The sequence below is a fragment of the Camelus bactrianus genome, chromosome 6, assembly GCF_048773025.1.
Source record: "Camelus bactrianus isolate YW-2024 breed Bactrian camel chromosome 6, ASM4877302v1, whole genome shotgun sequence".
Classification (NCBI taxonomy): domain Eukaryota; kingdom Metazoa; phylum Chordata; class Mammalia; order Artiodactyla; family Camelidae; genus Camelus; species Camelus bactrianus.
The window spans coordinates 22,620,075-22,647,639 of NC_133544.1; the positions used below are offsets into that span (position 1 = coordinate 22,620,075).

At 50.0% G+C, this 27,565-nt stretch overlaps 2 protein-coding genes across 2 annotated transcripts in view; both read left to right on the top strand.

Moving 5' to 3' along the window:
- The window catches only part of SPTLC2 (serine palmitoyltransferase long chain base subunit 2), an 85,850-nt gene extending 80,101 nt beyond the window's left edge, over positions 1 to 5,749 (top strand). Inside the window, exon 12 of the mRNA XM_074365189.1 lies at positions 716 to 5,749. Coding sequence (XP_074221290.1) covers positions 716 to 835 — 120 coding nt within the window. The 3' untranslated portion in view covers positions 836 to 5,749. The remainder of the gene's footprint in view (positions 1 to 715) is intronic.
- A 3,628-nt stretch (positions 5,750 to 9,377) lies between these two features.
- ISM2 (isthmin 2) lies at positions 9,378 to 27,561 on the top strand. The gene is made up of 6 exons (XM_074365191.1): positions 9,378 to 10,071; positions 17,980 to 18,222; positions 19,591 to 19,957; positions 21,376 to 21,516; positions 21,776 to 21,859; positions 23,090 to 27,561. The coding sequence occupies exons 1-6, from the start codon at positions 9,931 to 9,933 to the stop codon at positions 23,605 to 23,607; spliced, it is 1,494 nt and encodes a 497-aa protein (XP_074221292.1). The 5' UTR covers positions 9,378 to 9,930; the 3' UTR covers positions 23,608 to 27,561.
- The last annotated feature ends 4 nt before the right edge of the window (positions 27,562 to 27,565 follow it).

Below are 27,565 nucleotides of genomic sequence, written 5' to 3' on the forward strand. Positions count from 1 at the left end.
AGACTTTCACTTCATAACTTGTCTTAGTGTTTGAATTTTTTTAATAAGAAACTTAGTTTCTTTGAAAACTAAAAGAGCAAATTTCACAGAAAAGCAGTTACTGAGATAATTAAGAGTTCTGACGGAAAGACAAGATAATCTCTCAGTGTTCGAGTTTGGAGGTTTAAAATCAGACCTGAGTTTAAATGCCCGCTCTGTTCTTTCCTTGCTCCCTTCCCTACACCCTGTCCATTACCTACCCAGCGTCTCCTCCTAACAGCTTTCACTTTTTCTTACTAAGTCTGCACAGAAGCCCACTTTGGGGACTCTCTTCATCTTGCATCTAGGAAGCATCCCAGTGCAGACTTCACATCACTTTTCTGGTAGTATGATAACAGAAGGAGCAAGTACTGACAGATAAAAGGAGAGATGACAGATCGTAGCCAGCCTGGCAAATTCAGGGTGCATATTCCTTCTTCTGCTAAGCACATCCTACTTTGATGAATTATATACCCTGTATCCTGCATCCCTGCTCTTCACAACCCATTCTTCATGGTCAGCCTGACATCCTTGCTCAAAAAGCAGCTCTGGACTGTAATCTGCTCAGAGTAAATGCACTAGACACGGTCCCACCACAGGATAACTGTGCCATGATTGCTTTTAGAAAACTAAAGCAGCAGGTGTGCCCTCATCCTCCTAGCTCTGACCAACTTCTGCTCTGTTTTGTATATTTTAGGCTTTAAAGGAGATTGATGAAGTTGGGGACCTATTGCAGCTGAAGTATTCCCGTCACCGGTTGGTGCCTCTACTGGACAGGCCCTTTGACGAGACTACATATGAAGAAACAGAAGACTGAGCCTTTTTGGTGCTCCGCTAGAGGAACTCGCCCTTACCCAGGACGTGGGTGGCCTTTCTGAGCCAGTTCCCTGTGGCCATCTCTTGTGCAAGACATTTTCTCAACTACTGATGGTGGCCACCTCCAGTCTAAGTGGCATTTTGTAAATAGTAAAAAAACTGCTTCATGTCCTTCCTTTGCTACATTTCACCTTTTTTTAAAAAAAAAAAAAAAAAAGGTGAACTCACTTTGCTTTTTTGTCCATTAAAAAATGTTTTATTTTATAACTATTCTACTTGTGAAATCACGCTTACCCAAGCCCGTCTCTGGCTAACCACGCAGACCATTCAGCTCTCCCAGCCACCTGGCAGATGTGGGCCCATCGAAAGCTCCTGCTGGCCCTGGCATTGTAGCCTCTGACTCACCTGGCCCTCCTTCCTGGGGAGCAAGTGCCTTCCACTTACTTCCAGTCCAGGTGTCAGAGGCTGCCAACTTTGGAATCCTTAATTAACCAGTCATGTGATCAACCAAAATGTTTTCATGTGTCTTAAGTTTAGCCATTTAAGAAAAACAGTAAAAACTAACATTGCTGGAACTCCCCCTCATTGTCTAACCTTCCCTGGCCAGGAGCCTCCCAGGCTTGGTCTTATTCCATTTCGTTCTGGTCACTAGATGGTTTCTTCTTTTACCATCAAATATTCTTCATAATGGTCACATCTGAGCATATGTCCAATTTCTGGGTTCTTCCCAAGCCATAATCTAACACTCCTATCCTCTATTTAAAGCACTTAAATTGTTTTAAAAGCGCCCACATCCCACCCTGGTCAGACCTCTGGTGAAGCTGACTCACAGTTCACTGTTCTGTGTATAAAGCTGCTTGACAGAGTGACATGCACTCCTGCTGGGGTGAGAGGGCAGGGGCGCTGTGCAAAGAATTGATTGTTCCCTGCAGAATGTCTGTGGTCTGGTTCTTATTGCTTTCTACTTTTCAAACTTAATGACAGCCTCTGCCTGGGTCTGGGTCCAGATTAGGATTTAAACTGATAAAGGAAAATGTTGGTAAAGCTCTGCTCAGAAATCATTTGTCATGTTCCTAATTTAAGAATTAACATCTATCAACTTACCCTTTTTAGAAGATGACCCATTTAAATTTCACTCTGAGGCCAGTTCTCCCTTATTCTTGATGTCCTAATGCAGTTCTAACCTGGCATCTGGGGCCTACGGGGCTCCATCTCCTTCTACCCTGCCCACCATCCCTCGAGAAATTCTGAACACTTACTTCTTTGCTAACCTTCTGTTTTGACTCTGTTTTCATACCAGGTAAAGGGACTTCTTTCAGAGAGCTTTATACTGCTTGACCAAAGAACAAATCTGGAAATCACCATATTAAAATTATTTTTTTCTGTTGACCAAAGCTTAAGTGAAGAGAATTTTTTGACTTTTTTTATGCCCAAGATCAGTTTATTTTTTAGTAGCCATCAAGTATTATAGGGGAAGGATTGAGAATGGATTGGAAAAGTATTGTGTGAAAGTAGTTTTGCACATCTCTATTTTTTAAATCCCTCCTTTTATTGGTAAAAATTCTCAGTCCAGATTCTCCTGGGCAACCTGTGATCAGCTGTGGTATGTTCTTGCACATACATGTAGTGGAGGAAATAAGCAATACTATGGTTTGTGGAGTTTTGTTTTCATGTCTTAAGTTATCTTTGGTTACTTTCAGCATCTGAGAGCCTTAAGCCCTTGAAATATTCCAAGGTTTTTATTTTACTTTTTTAAGAACAGATAAAGGTGAATTTAAAGTACCAAGTAAAGATGCAGGGACTACATATAGCATGCACAAGCTGAAGTAAAAAAGATTGTGATAACTAAGTAATTAGTCCTGTAAAGTAAAATACATTATTAACCTTTCCTGCATATCTAGTTCCTCACCACAGAACCCCATTAGAATACCAGAGAGCTTTTGCACTGCGGTTACCATTTAGTGGTGTAGGGTTTGCAGAAGTCACAAACTTAAAGCAATGAACTTACAGCTAGTGTTTTATTTTGGCTTGCATGAAGTCACTGCAGCTTAAAATGTCACTTAGTAGGGGCATTAAAAATATATATATATATATATCACTTTGCTGGTGCAGTTATTTTAGGATAAGTATCGTTGAGTTACAGATTTATTTTGAAGAGCTAAAACTCTTGTGATCTATCCATGACCTCTGCTTTCTAAAGGAGAAAACATTATACACACTGGTTGTCTCTTTAAACTAAATAATATAAGCCTAGGGTCCAGTCATATCACAAGTATCATTATTTAACCAAGCCTCCCACTTGGGGAAATACAAGTGTGTATAAATACAGTCATTGGGATCGTGTAGAAATCTGGGACTAAAAAGTGCTGTTTAGTATATGGTTTAACACAGCCTACTTCAAGAATCTGATGGGATTCAAATAGGTATCAGCTCACGAGGCTGATTGTCAGAGTTAGTCAACAGAGGTGTGACTAATCCTTACCACTTTTTCTCATCCCTCTTTATTTAGCATTGCCTTTCCTGCAGATCGCATCAGAAACCAGAAGTTTATGACTAGGGGACATCAAAGAATGGATCAAGTGGCAGGGCAGATTCTCTCCTTCCACTTTTGTTCTAAAAACTTTACCCTAGAATATGGCATACTTTCTAGAGCAAGTAAATATTGAAAGAGAGTGTACAGAAGCAGGGTCTTTAGAGCACTTTAACTTTTCACTTCGTTTTGGAAAATTTCTTCCTTTTAAAAAAACATTCTTGTCTCCAGGCCCCAGAGTACTGCTTGCTTGTTTGAAGAACTCAGCATCTTAGTCCTTTCATTACTGTCTTAAACTTTCATGATAGGGTGAGGATTTCAGGTAGTCAAACATGCTTCTTCCTGGTGTGGTCATGCGTGGTGAACAGAAAATGTCTGACACAGCTACTAAGGGCTGTGTTTGCCTAATGTCCTTTCAGAGGCCAAGGCCCTGTTTCTTCCCCCCACCCCCCTTTCCAAATTGGTGAGGATCTCTGGCCCTCAGTCATGCTGGGTTGGGCAGCTGCACGGAACTGCTAGTCATGTCATAGGCAGTGAAGAAAGAGAACTTGGGTTATTCTTTTGTACAAATTTGTGGCAAAACCACCTAGAGGAGGTTAAACACAGTTGACTGTCTCCTAGTTCTCTTGTATAGAGAATTGCTGTGACCTAATTCCCAGGGTGTCTTTCCTTTCCTGGTGTTCCAGGTAAGCCAGAATGGGTTTTAATCTCTATTTGGTATAACCTATACGGTTAGAAGAGATGGGAGAGTCGTGATTTTCCTTCTGTAGGCTCTCATGAAGGTCAAGAACTGTTGAGCATTTCACACAGGTAAAATCAGCGTAGCCCAAAGAAGTTACGAAGGGGGAGTTTTGAAAATCAAAGTATTCTTGGCTGTTGAGCAGCTGTTTGCTTAAATGCAGCCTCAGAACCTGTGGATGTGCTGCTGTCTGCTTAACCTGGAAGTTCAGTGCCCAGCAGGCATCTTAATCCTTTAAGCCAGTTAATCACAATACCTTCCACGTGAAGAAAAGCGTGTCCATTCTCTCCACAGCTTTATCCACATGAAATGTTTTCAGGCTTCCAGCCAGTTGCCATGTGCCCAGATAGCTGAGTTAGAAGGCTGGCTTCCCGCCTTACACAGAAGAAACGCCAGGACTAGCCAATGACGCCTTTGCTTTTAATTGTACTGAAAATGCTGTTGCCTGTTTTGTCATTTCCAGTGACTTCAATTTTCCAAGCACTTTTGCTATAGATTGAGCCTTTTCCAGGGAAGAAACCAAAGGGGCCTGCTTGAGCCCTTACTGAAAATGTTTATGCTAGTCTTCTCTGCTGAGTCTGGAGGTATCACATTCCCAGTCACCCTTGGGACTGGCTTGGCGGGGGAGCTGTGGGCAAGGTCTTGTTTACTACGTAGTGCACATGATAAATGGCCTGATAAACTGTGATTCTTTGTGGTATGATGAGTTATAATAAACTGACCCTAAAGAATGCAGTGGCTCTTAAACTGCCATTACTGTGTTTTTAATGAAGCATACCCACAGCTCTGATCTCTGAGCAGTTGTGGGGAGGTGGGATGACAGGTAAAAATAAGAACAGTGTCCTCGTGTCGTGCCAGGCGTCCTGCCTTGTTGCCGCCGGCACGGATAAGCAGATCCTTCCATGCACAAGGAGCCTTGAGCCCACTCAAAGTCTGCCTTTTCCAACACAATTCCCAAGTTTCTTGTGTAAAGCTTGGGTGCCTGACCCAGGCCTTCCAAGGAAGTTGGGACGTATCACTGACTAGGGTGGAGTGGTAGCTTGTCTTCACCCTTAACAGTCGGTCTTGTTGCCTCAGTGATGTGATTAATGGTGGGAATGATTAAAAAGCATCCTTGATGGTTCTTAACGGAATGTTAAAGAGATCACCCTGAGCATGTCAGCCCACATGCCCACACAGGCTTGATGATCCCTCTCTGCAGAAAGGTAGCTAACATGAAGAGAAGGGGGAAAGAGAATGAGAATGGAGAAACAGCTTATGGGGAGCTGAGACCTTATTTTGTTGTCCCATATTTTCCCACTGCTGTAAACTGGGCTTTGCCAGAGGTGCTGTGACGCCCCTCTCCAGTCTGTCATGCTCACGTAATCTGGGGAAGTAAGAAGGGGAAATGTAAATAAATTTTTTTAAATTTAGTAATGTATTAAAATGTCACTCTCCCTTACCCATCCCTGTCTCTCTATTTTGCCAGGTGATTTGTTTTTCTTTGCTTTGTTGGATGACTGTCAAGCTATATAAATAATGGGTTGGGGTAGGTGTATCCATTTAGAGAGTGCATGTTAAGAACTGAAGGGGAGCTTCTTGAGATGACTTAAGAATCATCCCATGCAAATATATTGTTTTGCCCCAATAAAATACTCGGAAAGCTGTATCTGCCTTTATTTATTCAACCAATAAATTCTGAATGCTGTTTCCATGCTGGGCACTGCACTGAGCATTACCAATAACAGCAAACAAAACAATATAGTTCCTACTTTCTAGTACACAAATAAGCACGTGAACCATGTATACCATCTTAGACGCTGCTAAGTGCCATAAAGGAAAGGTAAGAGCACGATAAGAGATTGTAACCAGTGTCTGGTTTGGACAGAGGTGATAGAGGAAACTTTTCTAAGGAATGGAGGACCTGAAAGAAAGTGTGGCTGATGCTCAGTAAGCAAACGGGAGAATGGTGAGGTGGAGCTCGCCAGGAGGTGGTAGAGGCCTGCTGCACTGGGCTATGGTGGTGAGGAGTTTGTCTTACCTACTGGGGAAAACTAATGGAAAGTCTCAAGCACTGAAAAAAAATAGCCACTAGCATGCTTCTTTGTAGACATTGACAAGTTGGTAACATTTATATGGAAATGCAAAGGACCTAGAATGGCCAAAACAACTTTGAAAAGGAACTTGTACTACCTGATTTCAAAACTTTGTACAAAGCTACAGTAACCAAGACTGTGGAATTGGCATTAGAATAGTCTTACAGGACAATTACTGACTAGGGAATCCAGAAATAAATCCACATATATGGTTAGCTGATCTTTGACAAAAGTGCCAAATTAATTCAATGGGGAAAGGACAGTCAACAAATGTCTAGGGGAAATGACCTTCAACCCTTACATCATATACCACAATTAAAAATAAATTGAACAGAAAAGCTAAAAATATGAAACTTCCAAGAGAAAACAGAAAATCTGTGACTTTAGGCAGCAATGATTTCTTCAGACACAAATGACTCAAAAAAAACTGATAAACTAGACTTAATCAAAATGAAAACTTCAGAAGATTTAATAAAATGAAAATGTAAACCTCAGACTGGAATAAAAATATCCACAATACATAACGTCTGACAAAGGCTTCCTACCCAGAATATATAAAGAATCCTTAATAAGACAAGACTATTCTTTTAAAAATAGGCAAAAGATTTGATCAGAACTTCACAAAAGGAGGTACACTAATGGCCAATAAGAACATGGGAAAATGCTCAACAGCATTGGTCATTAGCGGAATACAAATTAAAACTGCAGTAAGATTCCACTACTCAACCACCTAATAGAAAGGCTAAATTTTAAAAGAATTATAATACCAAATGTTGGCAAAGGTGGGAATGCAAAATGGTACAGTAATTTTAGAAAACAATTTGGCAGTTCTTTGGCAGCAAATCCTTTCCCCCTTGAGAAGCGAGAGCATGTCCACATGAGGACTTGCACTTGAATGTTCATAGCTGCTTTGTTCATAATAGACCAAAACTGGAAACAATCCAGATGCCATCATGGTTAATGGAAAAAGAAGCTATATGGTCATTCATGTGATGGAATATTACTCAGCAATGAAAAGGAACAACTTACTGATACCTGCAACTAGATGGATGAAGCTCAAAACAAGGCTCAAGGAAAGAAGCCAAACAAAAGAGTATGTATGTACATGTGATTACACTGATACACGATTTTGAAAAGGCAAAACTAACTTATGATTACAGAGAGTGGATAAGTGCTTACCAGTAGCCAAGGGTGAGGAGGTGTGGATTAACTGTACAATGGGACTAATAAAATATAATTTTCAAAAAAGAAGAAAATCATGTCTCACAGATATAAAAATGAAAGATTTTATTTAGCTCATTAATAAGGAAACTGGTAAGGGTATCACAACCAATTCAAAGCAGATATTGAAAAACAAACTTTATACATCAGGAATATTGAGTGTGCAAATAAAGACAAAACTGATTTCTTCCACACTAGGGGAGGAAGGTCAATCAAACCACAGTACAGGACAGAATTATTTTGCTTTGCTTTTAGTGACCTACAACCTACAAAGTTGTGAAATAGCCCCAAGACTAGAATCAGATAACTCAAAAGGATGTACTGTATGTAGACAATGCACTGTTTTCCACTGAAGTGTATTTTTTTCCTACAGTGTACGGAAGAAAATTGGAATGATGAGAACATTCTATATCATGATGGTAGTGGTGGTTACCTGGATGTATACATTTGCCAAAATTCATTGAACTGTACAATTAAACTGGGTGTGTTTACTGTATATAAATTATATCTCAGTAAAGTTGATTAAGAACAGAAAAGATAGCCAACAGCTTTTGGGGAGGAGGGAATGAGAACAAGAGTGGATACAGCAGAAGTAATCAGGAGGCTATTATAGCTGTCCAGGTAAGGGGGAGAGGGACTCCCAGTAGAGTGGTAGTGACCGACTTAAAGACAGGTACACATGAATGAATGAATTCACTATTTTTGAACTCCAAGTTTAATCGGCTGGAAGATGCAAAAGTTTGATGAAAAGACAAAATATTTGGTTGAATGTGAAAATAGTTACACCAAAAAAAAAAAAAACTCCTAAAAAATAAGAACAAAGTGGCCTTGCATTTAGTAAAAGCAATATGGCATAGCAGGTGCCTAAATACTAGGTTTCTTTGGGCTAATATTTGAATGTTTACCAAGCACCAGGCATCTTATTACGCTGAAACATAAGAAACTGTCAACATTTGACCCTTTTGACCCCAAAATGGCAACTTCATATAGTTCACCCTAAATCCTTAATTTAGATTCATATTTACTCCTCACACCTGTGAGGTAAGTACCCCCATCCCCTTCCCCCACCCCCACTCTCCATGCACCTTTACAGATGACAAAAGCACAGAGAGGTCAAAGAACTTGTCCAATAATATCATCTTCTTAGTAAAACAGTAGAAGCCGGGTTCAAATCCCTGTTGTAATCCCTGTGATGCACCATTCAAAACACTGCAGAGTCCCAGGCGGTGCTATTGTGGATAGAAGTAGTGTCTCAGAACTTTGTGAAGTTCCCTAAGAGTTTCATTCTGGCTAAACCCAGATCCCAAATTTTACCCTGTGTCAGGGTTTCTGTCCATCCTTCCCAGCACCTCCAGGGATCCTTGCCTCTGTATGGAAACCAGACAGCCTTGGTGCTCCCCTAAATGGCCCCTGGGTAGGCATCTTCCTAATGCCTTCTGACTGTTCCTCACCAACCTGTCCAAACCCCACCCCACCCCACCTGCCCTATGTCACAGCGCTCGCATTCCCTAACAGTCCCCAATCAGGGGACTAAAATCATCACTGCCACTCAGAGTTCCTGATTGTTATCATAAGCTGAGGTTTTTCTCTCATGACTCGCATGCCCTACAAAAGAGGATCCCTGCACGAGTGTCTCGCTGGACGGAGTGAGTGGTCCCACTGTTTGATCCAGGATGGAGCGAGGTGACACCCAGTGGCACGGCAGGATCTTCTGACCACTCCTTCAAATGTGGCTAGCTTCTGTCCTTCTGGGACTTCATACTCACATCTGAGTCTTAACTCTCCTGGTTTTTGAAGTGCTCTGAGAACACCCTGAGGAAATTGGGTGCCAAGTGGCAGGTGTTTCTCGGGTCTTTACCTCCAGCATGGGAGCTGGAAGAGCCTTGGTGGGAGTTACCTCCAGGTCTTCTTCCCCAAGCCAATCTACCTCGGTGCACAAAAAACACTTGCCCAGGGGGAGGATCTGAAGGCTCCCGCGTTGGGCTGCGTCGCGCCCCTCGCCCGCGAGGCCCTGGCGGTCCGTGAGTCCCAGCGTCGCCCTCGGAGCGGCCGCGGGGAGAGCGACCCCGCAGGAGTCGCAGCTCAGGACTGGAGAGCGCCGGCCAGCGGGCTGCGACTTCCCTCCGAACAGGAATTCGCTTGGGGCTGTGACGGCTACAGCGGCGAGGACTGAGGGCGGGGAGGCGGCCAGATCAAAGGGAGCTGCCCGCTGGACCAAGACTTGTCCCGGAGCGCGAGGGGCCGCCCCTCCGGGGAGGGCGGGGGATATCCCCGGCGCTGACCCCGAAAGCAGCGCGGGCCTTCACGCTCCGCAGGAGCCGGAGAGAGCGGCGAGCCGCGCGCCCCCGCCCCGCGCGCCGCCGCGGCCGCCCGGGCTTCCCTCCCGAGCCCCGCGCGCTGGCGCGGCCAGGCCTGCGCCGCGGTCCCGGCTCTCCCGCCCCTGGAGCAGGCGAGGCCGAGAGCCAACAGACTCTTCGGAGCGGGCCGGGAGGGGCGAAGGCTCCGGGCAGAGCAGCCTCGAGAGGGAGACGATGCCTCGACTCCCCGACCGCGCTGGGCTCCTCCTCGGCGTGGTGCTGCTGACGGCGCTGCTGGCCGCGGTGCGAGGGCTCCCCCTGCGGAAGCCGCGGGGACCCGGGCTCCGACCCCGGAGCCACACGAGGCTGGCGGAGGTGAGCGGCGGGGCGCGGGGCGCGGGGCGGCGGGGCGCGGGGCTGCGGCGCGCTCGGTCTCTGCTCCCCGGGACCCCGCTCTGGCCGCGAGGGAAGCGGCGCCGGGACGCGAGCAGCGGCCCCCGATTGCGACGGCAGGGGCCAGCCTGGACGTCCTGGGGCACCGGGCAGTGGCCAGGTGCGCGGGACCTGCGGGAGCCCCCACTGCCCGGCTGTGCAGCGGGCCGGCCTGGGGAGGAACCTCACTTGTGTGAAGTTCACTTCTGGGCTGAGTGAGGTGCATAGGCACCCTGGAACCTCCGGGCTTCCTCTCCCTCGCTCTGAGCGAAACTCCCCTGCAGCCACGCGGTCCAGGTGCGCGCTCGGAGAGGAGTCCTCCAAGGGGAAGGTGGGTGAGGGCCCCGGACCTTTGGGGACTGGCGAGTGGGAGTTGCTGAGGTTTGAAAGGTCGAGGGACCCACAGGTGCAGCCTCTTCAATCAAATTTGCAACGTATTTGAGGATTTGAGTTCTTTGGGGTGTGAATTGAGACAACGTGAAGCACCAAGTGGGGGGCCTCCACCAACTTGCTGGGTGGGAATTGTCGGCGAGGGACCGTATCATTACGTACTTGGACAAGCAGAAGAGGTCGGTAAGAGATAGAGGAGCACTTTCTGTGTGGGCTGTGTGGGGGCCTTTGGATGCGACTGAAGATAGAGGAGTGAGATGGAAGAGTAGTTTAGACATGGGAAATCACTGTCCATCCAAACCGGCATCTCCCATCACCAGGGGTCAACAGTCCAGCCATTCCGTCCTGGACTGCAGTGGATGTTCATCCTCATGCGGACAAAACCCTCCAGACTTGTTCCAGGGTTTGTAGGAGCAGGCCTGTGTAATAGAGGATCCTGGCCCCTCCCGTGCACTGAGCAATTCTAGGAGGTCAGAATGGTTCTTCTCATTTTCCAGAGGAGGACACTCAGCGGCCCAGGTGGGTGCAGGAGAGCAGTGAAGTGAGAGCCGGAGCTTGGCACCCTGTTAGTGCCCAGGCTGCTAAGGCCCTACAGAGGCAATGGAAAGAAAGGACCCGGGCCCCCAACCCCTCCACCCTCCCACCCCTGCCCAACTGCACTTTAGGGGGCCTCTGTGGATATACTATCTATTCATGTATTGTGGCCCTTTGGAGTGTTGCAAACCTTTGTAATACTTAGATTTTTTGACCCCTCCCCCGAGATCTAATTGTTGCCCCTGTTGAGAGTACTTCCTGTGGACCAGGTTTCTTTCCCTCCACACTGCCGTCATTAGGTTGCACAGTTCTTTGTTGCACGTTGTAGCGTTGTAGGATGTTGAGCGGCATCCCTGGTCTCTGTCCACTAGATGCCTGCAGCACCCACTCCCCCACAGAGCCAGACATTATCCCCTAGGGGATAGCACCCCCTTCCCCCCGTTGTTGGGAACCACTGCTGAAGACAAATCCAGAGGAACTGAACATTCTCTGGCCAGTCCCACCTCCTCAGTGGAGATGACAGTGGTAATAAAGTTAATTAATTGCATTGGCATTTTTTCCCTACTCATTTGGCATAAATATTTTACACTCTAGTACTACTGCTTTGTATTGTAATTATTTTTAGTATGTTTGCCAGATCTTCCCCCAAGACCAGTCTAGAGGATGAGTTATTTCAGATCCAAAGTCACATCCCCAGCCCTAGGGTAGAGCTGGCAGAGCCCTCAAAATCATGTTGGAGTAAATGAGTGCCATGGAGAAAAACAGAGCTTGGAGCCCAGGGCCTGGGGTTCTAGTCCCAGTGGGTAATTAACTCATGTGTGACTCACCTTACATGATTTCCTGACATTTGAAATGAGGGACTAAGTCATCTCATGATCCCGTCCAGCTCAAACATTGTTTCCCGAGCCTGAATGATATGTGCTAAAGCAGTTACACATCCAAGGTGTGAGTTGAGGCATCATGGTGAGAAAGGACAGACTGCTGTTCCAGGGTGTTGGTGATGTGTCAGAAATAACTGACCAGCCTGGACCCCAAGGGGTAGGATGACTGCAGGGAAGCAAGCATCCCCTGGGCCTTTCAGACTCAGTTCAATACTGAGTGATGCTACTGTGATGTTATTTCATTGTCAACCATTCTGACTGGGGAATTATTCCAATTTTTCAGATGAAAAAAATCGAGGCACAGAGACATTAAGCCTAGCTGGGATTGGGAGCCAGATCTGTCATTTCAAGAGCTACACTGGGGACCTTATGGTCCATCTTTGCATGTCATGCCCCAACCCTTCTCATCCAAAGTCTTGAAAAGTCTTGAAATCATTAGTATCGTGAACAAAATGTACCACCCCTCTCCGGGTAGGCCTGTTGCTGAGCCTTAGTTCACACCCGCAGTTGAATGGGAATAAGAGAACCCGCTTTGTCGGGTGGCATGTGGGGCAAGAAAGCACCACACATGTGGGTGGCCTCGGCACACAACTGGCTAAGTTCTGGACAAGCAGAGACTGACACAGCTCTGCCTGGGGTATCTTCTGTTCTAGCTAGGATTGGAACACCACCCAAACAGCCACTTGTGCCTATCATTTTTTCTTTGTCTTGTTATCCTCATTTTAGGGATGAGGGAACTAACAGTGGGTAGGGGAGAGGGGAACTGGGGACTGGCAGCCACAAGAGGGTGATGAAGGTTAGAATTAGGCAAGAGAGAGGAACTGACAGAGGGCAGCTCTGCGGCTGCCAGGACTGACCCACATGAAGGATTCCCCTCAGGGCAGAGCTGGGGGAGTTCATGCTGTGGTGACAAGGACTGAATTGAATGGAAGGAAGTACTTGGTGAGCATATGGGCTGAGATGAAGGATTAAACACAGAAGAAGGAGCTTCCAAGCCCCGGCCCAGCCCGTGTCATGCACACGGTAGGGGTACTTAGCACTTTAGTCCTGGTCCGTCCTCCAGGCAGTTGCCTGGCAGCAGGGCCTGTACTACAGGAGGAGCATGGTGGGTTGAAAAGTCTCACCTGCCAGATGGGTGGCACCAAGAAGCAGGTATTTTCCTGATGGTTGGCCTTCTTTGGTTGGGATCTTTCTAGCCTAAACAATGAGTAAGTGACAGAAGGGGCACGGAACCCAGGTCTGTGAGATGCCGAACCTGTGGCCTTGCCCTCCGCTGCCTCCTGGGAGGCGGGCACCTCCCCAGACCTTGACTATGACCATCTTCTCCCTCCAGAACATTCTTCTCACTCTGAGAGGTTGGAACCACTGGACGGCTGGTTGCAGGAGAAAGGGAAGGACAGGAGCAGGGGGCCTGGAGGCTGGGCTGCTCCGTGGTCCCAGGCAAGTCCCAGTCTCACTGGATCTCCATCTCCTAATCTCGTTCCTGCCCTTCTCACCTCACTCGGTTGTTATGAGGATCAAAGGAAGGATGGATATGAAAAGCAGAACATCCTGTCCTAGTGTTTTGTTCATTCAACACATGCAGCCCCCGAGGGTGGCAGGCAGAAACCCAGAATGTGCAGCCCCTGCCTGGAGTTTGCAAAGCATGAGGGTTAAGAGCACAGAGCCTTCAGCCAGAGCATCTGCCTCAAAAATCTGCTCTGCCAGCCCCCTGTGTGGCCCCAAGCAAGTTACTCCACCTCTCTGTTCCTTGGCTGCTTCACCCAGGAAGTGAGGATGATGCTAGTGACCTGCCCAAAGGGTTGTTGTGAGGATTCAGTGGGTCAGTACATATAGGGTGCCCAGCAGCCCTGGCTACGTAGTTTGTGAGGCCCAGTGCACATGGAAAATGTGGAGTCTCTAAGCATTTCAAGATGGGACGAGCAGAGCCATAAACCCGAAGCAGGGCCCTGTGCAACACAAGTCACACAGCATGAAGCCAGCCGTGGTGCTTGGGGGGCGGGCTCTGAGGTCTCCCCTGGGTTCCAGGCTGGGCTGGGTTAGAACAGCCCACACCAGTGAGGAGGCTGACGTCCAGCCCCATCCCTCAGCCCGTTGTCCTGGCTGAAGAGGCAGTTGCTGTTGAATGCTGGGTCTCCAGCATGTCTTGGGGAGGTGAGGTGATTGTGTGTGCAGCCTGGTTGTGTGGATGCACCTGGGCCTGCAGAAAGGGGCTGCGGGGAGGGGAGGTGCTGGGCTGCACCTGGCAACTGGATTTCATTATCCAGAACAAGTTGCTGACCCCAGAGAGGAGCCAGAGAGGAGAAGGGAGAGTGAGGGGACTGTGAGGGGAGCCGAAACAAGTTAGCAAGCCAGGCTCGTGCAACGCAGTAAGGGTTTCGGAGTGGGGGGCTCTTGTGTTAACTGGAAACACATGGGTCAGGGCTGCCCGGCCAAGCCTGGGAGAGTATGCATAGGCTCGTGATGTGTGTGTGAGAGAGAGAGAGCGAATGAATGGTAGGGTATAGATCTTCGTGTATATCTATACATCTCATGCCTATCTGGGCAACGACACCATCCCCCAAAAGAGTTGTGTATCTGTACACACGTGAAACTCCGCAGGTGAGCATAACGGGTGGGAGGTGGCCCTGTGGGATAGGGCAGGTGTTCTTAAACAGGCCGGTGCCTCGGAATTTGCTTCCGAACACGATGGAAATATACCACCCAGAGATCCTGCATCAGCGTTGTCAGGGAAAGGGATCTTCAGACAAAGTAAGATGTAAAGAACTAACACCATGCCTGCCAAGAGAGGTTCTCTGGGAGAACCATCTACCACCACCTCTAGGTAACATTCGCTGCACGCCTGCCATGTGCCAGGCGCCGTTCTAACTCAACAGCCCTTCAGGACGGGAACTGTCAGCCATTTCCCTAATGTAACCGGGAGAAACTAAGGCAGATTAAGTAAATTGCCCAAGGCCACACAGCCAGTAAGTGTACAGGTTGGGGTTTGAACCCAGGCGATGTGGCCTCCAGCCTGCACTCATTACCAGCACGTTGAGGGGCCAGAAAGAAGATGAAAGCGTTAAATGGTTCGTGATCGCAGAGGTGTTTGCACTTGAGGAGCGATTGGCCTGTCTGCGCATGCGTGAGTGCACTGACGCCAGGGCGTTGAGATCCCGGCAGAGCTGAGTTTGAACCCGAGCTCCGGTAGTGTACCCTGTGAGACCTTGGGTAAAAACCTTACCCTCTCTGAGCCTCCATAGCTCATAGTTATAGGGATAGTCACACTCCCCCGTCAGCGATGCTGGCATTCATTTAATCACCAGCAATGATTTATCGAGCGCCTACTGTGTACTAGGCACTGTGCTAGGCATTGGATACTGCATGAACAAAACAGAGGAACATTTCTACCTGCAGGGAGCTTACACTATGGCTGGATTAAGTATCAGAAGGTACGTAAAGGGCTTCACCCTGACCTGCTTGGGAAGATGTGCTCAGACAACACTTGCAGGTCAGGGCTCTGGGTGCTTTGCCCACATCCTCACAGGCCTTCCTTCCAGCTGCCAGCATCCAGTTGCCTGAGGGCTTTCACTAGCACTAGGGACAGCTTTGAGCCTAACATGGCAAGACTGAAGTGCCCAAAGGGTAAATCCTCTCCCCCACCTACCCTCCCACAGCCAGTGACTGGTGGGATAATGAGGTGCCCACTGGGATGCATGCCAGTTGTCTACCGGGGTCACTGGATTCATGGGGCATTCTTTACGAGCTGCCTCCCTTCCCTGCTGGTATCTCCAAAGGAACCACATGTCCCTGAATCTTTGTCTCAGGGCTGGCTTCTCAGGGAACCCAGACTAAGACCAGCTATCCTCCTCCACTCCTGGAAGTTCCCCCAGGGCTGACGCACAGGGCAGGGGGCTCCCAGAGAGGAAGGGTATGTGTAGCTGTGACGTTTAGCCAGAACTTTCTATGGCCTCTGCTCATTGTCTGGTTCCACTGGGCATCAGGGATTGGAGTGGTTGTGGAGGGCTGGAAACAGACACTCCGTACGTCTGCTGGGTACCAGCTCTTTCCCACTACTGTTTCCATTTTACTGATGAGGACACTCACAGAGGTTACGTCCTCTGCCAGGGTCCCACAGGTCAGAAGCCAGGCTAACATTCAGATTCAGACCCAGGCAGCCTGTCTAGAGCAGGATTTCTTAACTGCAGGACTATTGACTTTACAGGCTGGGTAATCCTTGCTGTGAGGACTGTGCTATGTATTGTAGGATCTCTGGCCTCTACCCACTAGAAGCCAGTAGCACCCACTCCAGCTGTGACAACCACAAATGTCACTGCCAAATGTCTTCTCTCCTGCTGCCCCAAGTCTGCCTGTCTCTGTGCCCCAGAGGTCACAGGGACAGTTAGGGCTTCTGTGGAATCGTGGGTGGGAACTGCCAGGAGGACAGCATCTAGGGATGCTCCAGGCCTCCAAGACTGGTCAGCGAAGCGTTTGGGTTGTGCCGTCACTTACCTACCCATCCTTGGCTTATCCACGCCGGCCATCTAACCAGAACACTTTGACTCAGCAAAAGACTCCCAGCCCAGGATGAGATGGGCCCATGGTTGCCCTGGGACCAGGAGTTTAGTGCAGAAGCCTTGGAGCCAGGCATCTGGGGACCCCAGAAGGAGGGAGTCAAAGGGATGAGACGTGAGAAACGAGACTGATTCAGCCCCTGCTCTGTGAAGTAGACTCTCAGCGCTCTCAGCTGCAGTGCTAACAGCATGATGGTTAGGAGCGTGGGATCTGGCCCCAGCTGCCTGGTTCAAATCCTGGTTCAACCACTAAATATCTGGGTGACCACAGGCAAGTTACTTGCTCTTTCTGTGCCTTAGTTTTCACTATCAAAGTGGAGATGACAGCTAGCACTTACCTCTGAGGGTTGTTGGGAGGATGAAACAAGTGATTAAGTGTTTAGAATAGTGCGTGGCACACAGTCGATGCTGTAGAAGGGTTTGATAAATAAAACTGACCGTTCTTCCAGGTAGGAATTATTATCCTTATTTTGCAGATGGGAAATTATCAAGTTTAAGAGCTAGTATGAGGGAGAGCTGGGATTTGAACCCAAGCTGATCTGACTCTCCAGACCCACGTTTTTTCAGCCATACCAAGGGCCCCAGATATGAGGAGGTAGGGTGAAGGCTGTGGCCTGGATGAGGCGGGGTCCACAGGCTCCTGACCCTTGAGCTCACAAAGTGGCTCTGGGCAGTGTACTTTCTGCCCTGCCTGGGCAATGGCTACAGCCTGGAGGTGGGTGCTGAGCCCCCAGGTCTCTGCTGTCTGAGCAGTGAGGGCTGGAGCAGGAGTCAGAGACATCTAGCACCTGCCTCACACTTATCATTTGAGCTGAAGCAAGGACAGGCCTGGTGTGACCTTGTGGCACTGGCCGGCAGAGGGAATTAATTGGCAGCCAGCCGTATAAGCAGCCTGGAATAGGAAAAGGGGCTGGGCCCTGAGTGGGCAGGCAAAGGAAGACACTATGGTCAGGGATGCCAAGAAACACAGCCCCCACATGGATGGCTTGGGAAGGAAGGCCAGGGGGCCAGGGTGCGTGCTGAGGGCAAGGGCCCAGGCCTGCTGCCCACTCCCCTGCAGGCCTTCCTGCCCTGACTTGAGAGGGCCCGGGCGTCTGTTCTCTGACAAGGGCCCTGGATTCTGAGGCAGGTGTTTGCAAACTGTACTTTGGAACCACTACCTGGAACATCTCGCTTTCCCCTCTGGGCCTCTATTTCTTCATCTGTAAAATGAGGAGGTTGGATTATGGTTCTTCAATGGGTAGAGACCTGATTTTAACCCTCCTTCTCACGCCTCACCTTGGCATCATTTGTCCAAGGGCTTTGTGGACACAGTCCACCCTCTGAGGTGCTTGTTAGAGCAGACGTGTTTGGATACACGGTTACAAGGTAAGTTTGTGACCCAGTCTGACCGCAGGGCTCCTAAATCCCTGGCTCCCTGCCAGCCTTTTCCAGGTCTACATGGGGTGAGGCCTAAACCCAGGCACCCCTCCCTCCCCTTCTCTCTCCCTCAGGTCTCAGCCTCCCCAGATCCCAGCTCGACTAGAGGAGAAGAAGGGACACCACTGCTCCCCAGAGCCCGCCTCCAGGCAGGGCCCCGCCGACACAGGCGCCGGGCTCTCACTGAGCCAGTGGCCCTGACCGTGCACGAGCCCCCTGCACCCGGGGCCCTGGAGGATGCTCCCTTACTGCTGGAGCTGCAAAAGCTGCCGGGACTGGCCAACACAGACTTGAGTGCCCCAAACCCCAATATCCAGGTGAGAGCTACAGGGGGCTGTGGGCTCAGTGGACCCTTGGAGAGGAGCTGGGCTGAACAGCTCAGCTCTGAGGTCAGGCATCCTGTCCTGTATTCCTTGGAGGGCAGGGGTCCTGTGTGGTTCAGAGATGGTGACTCCCTATGCCCCTCCTGTGGAGTAGTGAGAGGAGTATGTGCCCTCCACTTTCCAGCTGCAGAACGTGAGCAAGTCACGTGGCTCTGTGAGCCTCTGTTTCCTGGGCCATAGCGTGGGGCACACAGTACCTACCTGCCAGGGCTGTCACGAGGACCAAACGAGCAGAGAATGTTTCTTCAGCTGCAGGGGATACTTGGAAGAAGCTGGGGTGGGGACTAATGGAAAGCCTGCAGGTCTGATCCCTGCCAGACCCACCCCTGACTGCAGGCACCTAAAGAAGAATGAGGTGGGCTGGTGGAATGGGGGCCTGCCCATCAGAGGGCTTTATGGGAGACAAAACTAGGGGGACCAGTAGAATTCCAGTTTTTATACTCCATTGCCAGTCCTGATCCCTAATGATAATAATTCTGCATGTGTATACCATCTACAGCTTACAAAACCCTTTCATCAAAAGAGAAAAAAAGGCCACCAAAGTATAGAAGATGTAACTGTCTAAAATTGTTTAAAAGTGTATGTGTATATATATGTGTATTTCTATATATATTATATATATGTAAACTTGGAAGATTAATCAAGATGTTATCTGTCAGAGATGAAATATGGGTGATTCCCATTTTCTTCTTTATATTTTGCTGGTTTTCCCCTCCACCCCAGATTTTGTTCAGTGACCTTTGGCTTTGTGACAGCCAAAAATATTTTTAAAGTTCATTTTTACATAAATGATTTCATGTTACCTATTTCCTGTCCACTATGTGCTGAACAAAAGCCGCTCACCCCCTACCCCAGGGCTGTTGTGAGCATTTGCTATCATTTGGTCTCATTTACCATCACTACAACGAGGAAACGGAGGCTCAGGGATGTTAGTGGGCCCAGAAGCTGGGCAGCCTGTGGGCAGGTGGAGTCAGAATTCAAACCCAGCTTCACTTTAACTAGTGGGTCTCCACCCTGGCACATGTTAGAACCACCACACCTAGCCCTACCTCCCACCAGTTAAAGCCGTGTCTAGGGTGGGGTCAGGGAGTCAGGAATCTCCAGGAGATTCTGATTCGTAACCAGGTCTTAGGCTGGGACCCCAGGTGCCCTGGGAGGCCAAGAAGGTTGGCCAAGAGGATGGATAGGTTTAGAGACAAAGTTGGGCCTCTCCTCCTGCCCCCACACTTGTCATCTCCCCTCTCCTTGGAGTCCGGCTCTGAGCTCTCCTTCACTGGTGGGCCTGTGTCTGTCCCTCTGTAGGTGACCATTGAGGTGGTGGAGGACCCCCAGGCTGAGGTGGAGATGGACCTGATGGCCGAGCCCAGCAATCGCTGGCCCCAGGGTGCCCCCAGCTGGCTGCCTGCCAAGGAGTTCTTCTGGCCTCTATTCTGGGGCTACCTGGAGGGCGAGGATGGGAGGACGGGCCTCATGGGCAGAGCCCCTGGGGAGGAGGAAGAAGAGGAGGAAGAAGATTACCCTCTCGAGTACAGTGAGAGCGAGGACCAGGAGGACAACGATGAGGAAGATGATGACTATGAGGAGCCTGGGTTCAGTGGGACCACTGGAGGCTGGGGGCAGGGCTGGCGGACCCCTGGGGACTGGGCCTTCAAGGAGCCCGACAGCTACGGTGAGCACCCCCTTCTTGGCATCCCCAGCTGATGCCCCTGGAGTGGAAATGGGGGTGAGGGAGAAGGGTCAATGCTTCCCAGGCAGGGGCAGCTGGGGAGGTCAGGCGCTTAGGCCTGTACAAACACCATCATCAGCTGAATCGTAACGGCACCCACAGCTTACAAAGTGCTGCGTTTTTTTTTTCAAACCTTTGACCCTCACAACAGCCTTGAGATTCCCTAAGCAAAACAGACATTTGTTAATATTTTATATATTCACAGATATGTATCAGAATATAGATATTCATATCTATATTGGTTTCCAGCAAATTAAGAAATTTTATAAATCCCACCTCTCACAGTGGACCTCATTTTCAGACTGGGTGGGTTTGAATCCTGCCTGGCTCTGCTGCCTACCAGCTGAGTGACCTTGGGCAAGTTACTTAAGCTCTATGTGCCTCAGTTCCTTCCTCTATAAAACAGAGATGGGCACAACCCTTATTACATAGGACTGGGTATAAAGTGCCAGTAGACAGTAAATAAAGTATTGGCTGTTTTCATTTTTAATTTTAGAAAACAGTAACAGTGCAGACTGTTCAGAAAATATCACCCAAAGCCTGTCCCCGCCATGACAGGCATTCTTATTTTTATGTATTGCAGTTCCGGTTTTTCCTGGGTGCAGACATGTTTCACAACGAGTTACAGCAGTTCTCTCCAGAGCTCTGTTGTCTCATCACTGATTCAGACTAAGTCATAGCAGGCTTCTCCCATTTCACCAAAGTCATGTAAGCTTACAGGCAGAATTTTCATGACTTTCAGCTTTTCTCCCCATGATTTTCCTTCAACACTTGGTGCCCGCCTGCTCAGGCCTGCCTGGGAAGCAAGGAGAGAGCTGAGTGTGTGTGTCAGTACTTTGGGGGTTCCACAGAGAGCCCTGGGTCTCAGCCCTGAGTAGCCAGAGGGCTGTGGGTGCAGTCATGGTGTATTTCAGGTCCCTCAGACCAGGACTGGGTAGTTAACATGGGCAGCAGGGACATTCTTTAATACTCCCAGTGCCAGAGAAATATTGTCACCCTCAGTTTTGATTGACATAAAAACTGTAGCTCAGAGAGGTAGGGGGACTTGCCCAAGATCCCACCTACAGTGGTCAGGTGGTCTCCAGATATCTTTTCCTCTTCATTGCTGTTAGGGCACAGAGTGGGTGGCTGAGGGTTGTGCTGTCTCTGTAGGGCCACCTCCTGGATTTGCCCGGGTGTTCACTGCACAAGGGTACCCAGCTGAGCAGGTGAGTGGGGCTGAAATCCAGCCCATGCTCTGTTCACTAGGGGAGTCCTGGTTCAGGCTGCATCCTCCCAAGGAAGGGGTGCCTTTTGCTAATTCGCACCAATACACCCTGTGGGCTCTGCTCACTCACCCCTGGCCCCCTGCCTTGACCCAGACTATGAGCTTCAAGAGGAGTGGAGCCCCTGGTCTCCCTGCAGTGGGAGCTGCGGCGGCGGCAGCCAGCGGAGGACTCGGCCCTGTGGCTACGCCTGCACTGCCACCGAGTCCCGTGCCTGCGACCTGCCCCCCTGTCCTGGTGAGACGAGCCCCAGCTCCTGCACAGGGAGTGGCTTACACGCTGGGCTTGGTCCCCTGGGAGTGTGGGAATGTGCACCTTGTACGAGGGGTGGGGTGGGGAGAGGGGAGGCAGGAAGCTCACACATGGTGGTCCTGCCTTGTCCCAGGCCTGTCCCAGATGCTGTGGGCACCGAGAGCCTGGTAAGGGCTGGGTCTCCCCATTGGGAGCACACAGGTGCCCTGCGGTGCCACCAGCCCGGCCTCCTCTCTTCCCAAAGGCGCCGAGGACGAGGACCCCTTGGGCTTCCCCAGTGAGAGGTGGCAGCCCCTGGCCCACAATGCTACGGACATGCTCAGCCCAGGTCAGTGAAAACCTTTCGGGAGGGTGGAGCTTCACTGCACCGCCAGGAATCTTGCCTCCAGCCATCAAGGCAGAGAGTACATTTTTCAGCTGGAGGGCTAGCCTCCCCAGCAAGGGGAGCCTAGCATTTCTGAGCACCCTCTGCCAGACCCATGGCCTTTCCCAGCCTAATATTCCTGCTGGGAAGAAGGCCTTGATGGGAGCCGCAGGGCTCGGAGATTGTCGGGTGGGGCATTTGCATTTTCTCCCCAGCAGCAGGATGGGATAGGGACATTCTGGCTTCCACTTCCTGGTCCCTCTCGGAGGTTCCTGGCAGGCTTTGTTGGGGGAGCAGGTGCTGTCAAAAGCAGGTCAGGGTCCAGAGCTCCAGGGCTGCTCCTTCCAGAAGCTTGGAGCAGGCCATGCTTTCGCCAGTATACTCCACGTCTGTGTCTCTTGCTCTTACCTGCACCCCGCAAGGAGGCAGGCAGCAGCCGACAGCCCTGATGGCAGATGGGTCCCATGATCAACGCTGCAGAAGCTCCCGGAGCTGGTGTGGTACACCTGGCACCATGTGGGGCAGGGGACTCCCAGTTGGCTAAGCCCAGTCCCTGCCCTCAAGGAGCTCAGGTCTTAGGGGGAAAGACACACAGGACCTACCTGAGTACAGCACTGCCAAGCAGGCCCCAAGGGTCTGGAGCAAAGAGGAAGGAGCAATTTGTTCTGTGTGGCCAGAGTCAGAAGCCACATTTCCCAAGGTAGGGAGGTGGCGGAGGGGAGGGCAGCATAGACAGAGGGGCCACAGGGGGCCCAGACAGAGTGAGCCTGAGAAAGGCAAAGATAAGAACAAGACTGGGACAGTGGTTAAAACAGTGAAACATTTTCTTACCAGTAGGTTCAAACTACTGTCCCTTCCTACAACTGGCCCAGCTCCTTCCCCAAAATCCCAGGGTCTTTCCTACCACCCAGCATCTAAAGGGACCAGGCCTGGGTCAGCCGAGGGCCTCCAGGCCCCTCTTCCAGCCCCTTGGCCAACATCCGTTCTGAGCCATGGCTTCTTGCTTCAGGGTGCCTGGGTGGAGCGTGGTCACCCTTATATGCTTCTGGCTCAGGTGTGGGTCCTTTTGCTCTGGCCCCTAAGGCCAGACCTTTGTGTCAGCTGGACCTTCTCCCTCCATGCACTGGCACTTGACCTGCCCTCACCCCACCAAGGGGCTGACTGGGCCCCTTCCCACAACCCTGCCCTCTGCAGATGTGGACAGCTGTGAGAAGTGGCTGAACTGCAAGAGTGACTTCCTGGCCAAGTACCTGAGCCAGGTGCTGCAGGACCTGCCCAGCTGCCCGTGCGCGTACCCGCTGGAGGCCGTGTCCAGTGCCGTGAGCCTGCGGGACGAGCACCAGGGCCGCAGCTTCCGGTGGAGGGATGCCAGTGGCCCGCGAGAGCGCCTGGACGTGTACCAGCCCACGGCCCGCTTCTGCCTGCGCTCCCTGCTGTCCGTGGAAAGCAGCACGCTGGCTGCCCAGCACTGCTGCTACGATGCGGGCAGCCGGCTGCTGACCCGAGGCAAGGGTGCTGGCGCGCCCGACCTCGTCAGCACCGACTTCTCGCCTGAGCTGCACTTCAAGGTGGACACGCTGCCCTGGATCCTGTGTAAGGGGGACTGGAGCCGCTACCACGCTGTGCGGCCCCCCAACAATGGACGGGCCTGCGCTGACAACCCTCCCGAGGAGGAGTACCTGGCCCAGTTGCAGGAGGCTAAGGAGTACTAATGAGGGGCTGCTGTGCTGAAGAAATTTCCTTGCAGGCCCCTCCCCCTGCCTCTGCCCACACCTGGTGGGGCTGGTCTGGGGCCTCCAGCCCTCTGCCTTTGAACCTGAGGCAGGGAGATCTGCGCCCCACGTGTCGGTGTGGGATCGGGGAGAAGGTTGAAGGTGTATAGGACCCAGGGTGAGAGAAGGGAGCTCAGTCCCCAAGGCCCTGGCGGGTGCCAGGCAATGTGTCTGTGGGGGCTCCCTCTCCTGCCTAGCCTGGCCACCCATTTTCCTCCCTTTCCCTGAGAGCTGGGCTCTTCTGCCCTGGCTCTGGACACAGGTGTGAGTCAGGCTTTCCACACATATCCTGAGCCCTGGGACCTGTGGTGAGTCACTCAGAGCCCAAGCCCTGAGGACCAGTCCTTTCATCCCACCTCACAGCTGCCCCTTGGCAGGCTGACAGCCAGGCCTGGGTCAGCAGCATCCCCTTAGCTCTGAATGGTCCCACGTGGCCTCTTGACCCATGTCCTGCCAGGCAGGTTATCCTCAGCTCCCAGCTGCCTTTTGGCGGAAACCACTTTAGGGCTAAAGGCCATCAGTGGGGCCATGTGTGGACAGACAGGCTGAGGAAGCCAAGACAAGGCAGGATCGGGGTAGGGGATGGGTCAACCAATTCCGATCCCTTTCTTTGTCCAGCCCACCTCTGTTCTGTCCAGGGCTGAGAGATGACACTGAATGGGCACAGCAGCCAGGCTTGGGCTGGGCTCAGAACCACTCAGGAAGATGTGTCATGTGCGGGGTGAACTGGTAAATCAGTTTCCTGGGGGAGGGGCAGGGGAAACAGCCTCAACTTGTAGCATTTGGGCCATTTCTGTGGTGTAAACATTCCCACTGAGGCCCACTTCAAGCTGCCAAGGTGATGCTGGGGAATGCACTGAGCTCAGAGTTGGGAAGAGACAAGAAAGTCAGCACCCAACATATTTCATGCCTCTTCCCTGCCTCCGTTAAATCTACCTCCAACCCCAACCCCCACACAACATGTCCTTGCCTTCTATGGGGTTACAATGCTGATGTCCCAACTGTCTCTGTTAGCAATAGCCTTCAAAAGGTAGGGGACTTCAGTCCTAGCCCCTTGACAGCTGCCCTGAAGCTCTCTGGGATCCTCAGCAATAAAGCACTTTATTTTCAAATTCTGTCTGATGAAGAATTTGGGGTCCCAGCAGAGCAGAGGTGTGTAGGGAGCCCTTGCTCAGAACCCAAGCCGAGCTCCGGTGGGTGGTGTTTGTGACTGCCTAACCTAGCTGAGCAGGTGCAGCTCCTGGGGTACAGAGGCTAGACTAAACATCAGTTTATCCTTACACTCATAAAGGGCTGCCTGGGAGGCAGGGAGGAGCTGGCGGGACTTCAGGTTCAAAGAGATAAATAACTTTGGTCAAAAAGATAAATTGCATTTACACACGAGGAAATGGCCCCACTTCCCTGAGTAACTTGCTGCGAAGTTGTCCAGAGGATTCCACCTATGAGATGACAGAGCGGGACCTATATCCTGTCTTAGTTGATACCCTAACCAGACACTCCACTGTCACTCCTGGTATTTGAAAAAGTCAGAGACACACCAGGAGGCAGAATGAGACAAGGTGTGTTCAGAGCCACCACCTGGAGATGCTGAGAGCCAGACGTTTCCAATTACCATCACACCTAGAGGTAAGTTTATCAGTCTCGTCCCGGGACACAAGTCTAACAATACTGGTGCAACTAGAATGTTACAGGGTCAGAGAGGGCAGGGTCTTAGGTCACTAGATGGGGGCCAAGTTCACTTTTCTGTCTCTTATCTGGGGAATTCAATACGGTTAGCACAGGCATATTTTAATTATTTCTAGCAGAAACTTAAAAAAAAAAGAAAAAAAGACAAGATAGAGGTATCCCAGAGTCTGTTTTCACAGGAAACCATTAATTCCTCTATTTTCCAATATAGTTTACCTTGACACTGAGACACACTAAATGTAATCTATACCTAATGCTTGTCTATTACCTAAACTGAACTTAGCCAGCCCCATTTTTAATCTCTAAGTGACATGCTAAGTTGCTACCATGTCAGGCCACATGAGCGAAAAGTAAAGAATGCAGGGCTGGAAAGGAGCCTTGAAGGAGCTGGGGCATTGACCAGCTATAAAATGGTGTTTATTCAAACTGTACAAAGGAGAAAGAGACACTATGCAGGTGGCTGCAGGCTTAGGGAACACCTGTGTGTGAGGAGAAATATTTGTGGTGGGGTTGCTGACTCTGTTAAAGGGAGAATTTTAGAAGCGGCTAGGGGCCCATGAAATCAGAGAGGACCCCTCCCTCTGCTCTGGTCCAGTGTTGATCATGACCCGACTCACCAGGCTGTTCTTCCTGTCCCAGACCCCAGCAGCCGTCCAGGGCCACGCATCCAGCACGACCACCACTGCTTTTTCTAACTTAGCTGCCCTGGCCACCCAGGATGGTTTTGTCCCATTTTCCCCCCCTCTGGTTTACATCATAAAGGGTTGTAGGCCAGGCAACACTGAGACTGAATTCTTACCAGGTTTAAAAGGGAACCAAATGTGCTTCTTTGGCTCCTCCAATTAGATCTTAACATGTTGGAGGGCTTCTCAAAAGCCAGTCCTGGTATCAGTATCACCTGGGATATTACAGTATCAGCTCACAGGCCATACCCCACACCGAGTCAGATCTCTAGGGGTAGAGTCCATGTTCCTGCACTGCATTTAACAGGTTCCCCTCAGATGGTTCTTAGCTGAGAAAAACCCTTGGCCTAAGATTTGCAATTTGGCCAATTAATCAGCTTTTCAATAGATTAACTTCTTCTCAAGGGAAAATGTGGGCTCGGGAGCCCAAATATCAGCAGGTAACATATCACCAGGTTGCCTGTGCTTTTCGGTTCACCTCTAATGCTCTCATAAGATACTTACTACACCCATTTTACAGATGAAAAGATTTGCCCAACTTGTTAGGAAGTGACGTGTATACAACTCCAATCTAACTTTTGGTTCTAGTTCAATCATTCTCCTTTCTAGGCTCCCATGGCTAACCAAAATGCTGTTAGTAAAAGCCATGGTAAAAATTGGCACAGCCGTTCACTACTGGGGATGTGAATGTTACTGAGCATCTCACATGACAGTAACCTTGCCTGGTGTTTTGGTTTTCATTAAAGCACTTGTAAACTCTACTTCAGATTTTTTTTTAGGTCTTTTGGTATAGGTAGCTCCGGCCAGGTGTGAAACGGATTCTTTTTTGTCACTAGTCTGTGTTAGGAGGGGTCCTTGATTTGATTTGTTAGAGTCCAGGTTCTTTATCAAAAGGTATCTTTCTGGACCCCCAGGAAGCAGATGTAATGCCAAATTAGCTCAGTCCAGCACTTGTTGACTAATTCAAGCCAAAGGTGGCTTTTGGGGTTCTCAATTATCCAGATCAGTACTGATTTTCTGCTTTAACTACAACATTTTGGCCAAGTCATGTTGGTAGGATTAGCCTACAGGCCTTGCTGCCATCTAATAAAACAGGCAAAAACAGATGAAGGAAATAGCTGTAGCTGCAGGAGGTAGTGTCAGGATTAGAGGACGCTGACTCACACTGGGGTGCAGGACACCAGGGAGGGACTTGTCCAGGAAAGAGCCTCCCTGTGCAGGTAGTTACCTCTTCCTGCAGCATGGCCATCTGAACCCCACAAGAGCATATCCCCAGCCCTTGGTTAGTGCTCAGTAAACTTGTTTCATGGAACCAGGTATTTAAAAATATTCTAATAAGGACATTTCATTTTTTCCCCTTTCTGGGAGTACTAAGAGGCCTGGAATTTTCAACTCATGAGGGATGCTTACCATGCTAGAAATGCAGCAGCTTCCGTGTGGGGATGAACCCAAAGACAAGGCAGTAGACACAGTGGTTTAGACGTTGAGTACTGGCTCTGCAGTTATGGTCCTTGGTCCAAATCCCAACT

Coding starts and splice junctions, on each gene's coding strand:
- ISM2 (XM_074365191.1), top strand. CDS start 9,931: ATGCCTCGACTCCCCGACCGCGCTGGGCTCCTCCTCGGCGTGGTGCTG. Junction 18,223..19,590: donor CCCCAAACCCCAATATCCAG/GTGAGAGCTACA, acceptor GTCCCTCTGTAG/GTGACCATTGAGGTGGTGGA. Junction 21,860..23,089: donor TACGGACATGCTCAGCCCAG/GTCAGTGAAAAC, acceptor TGCCCTCTGCAG/ATGTGGACAGCTGTGAGAAG.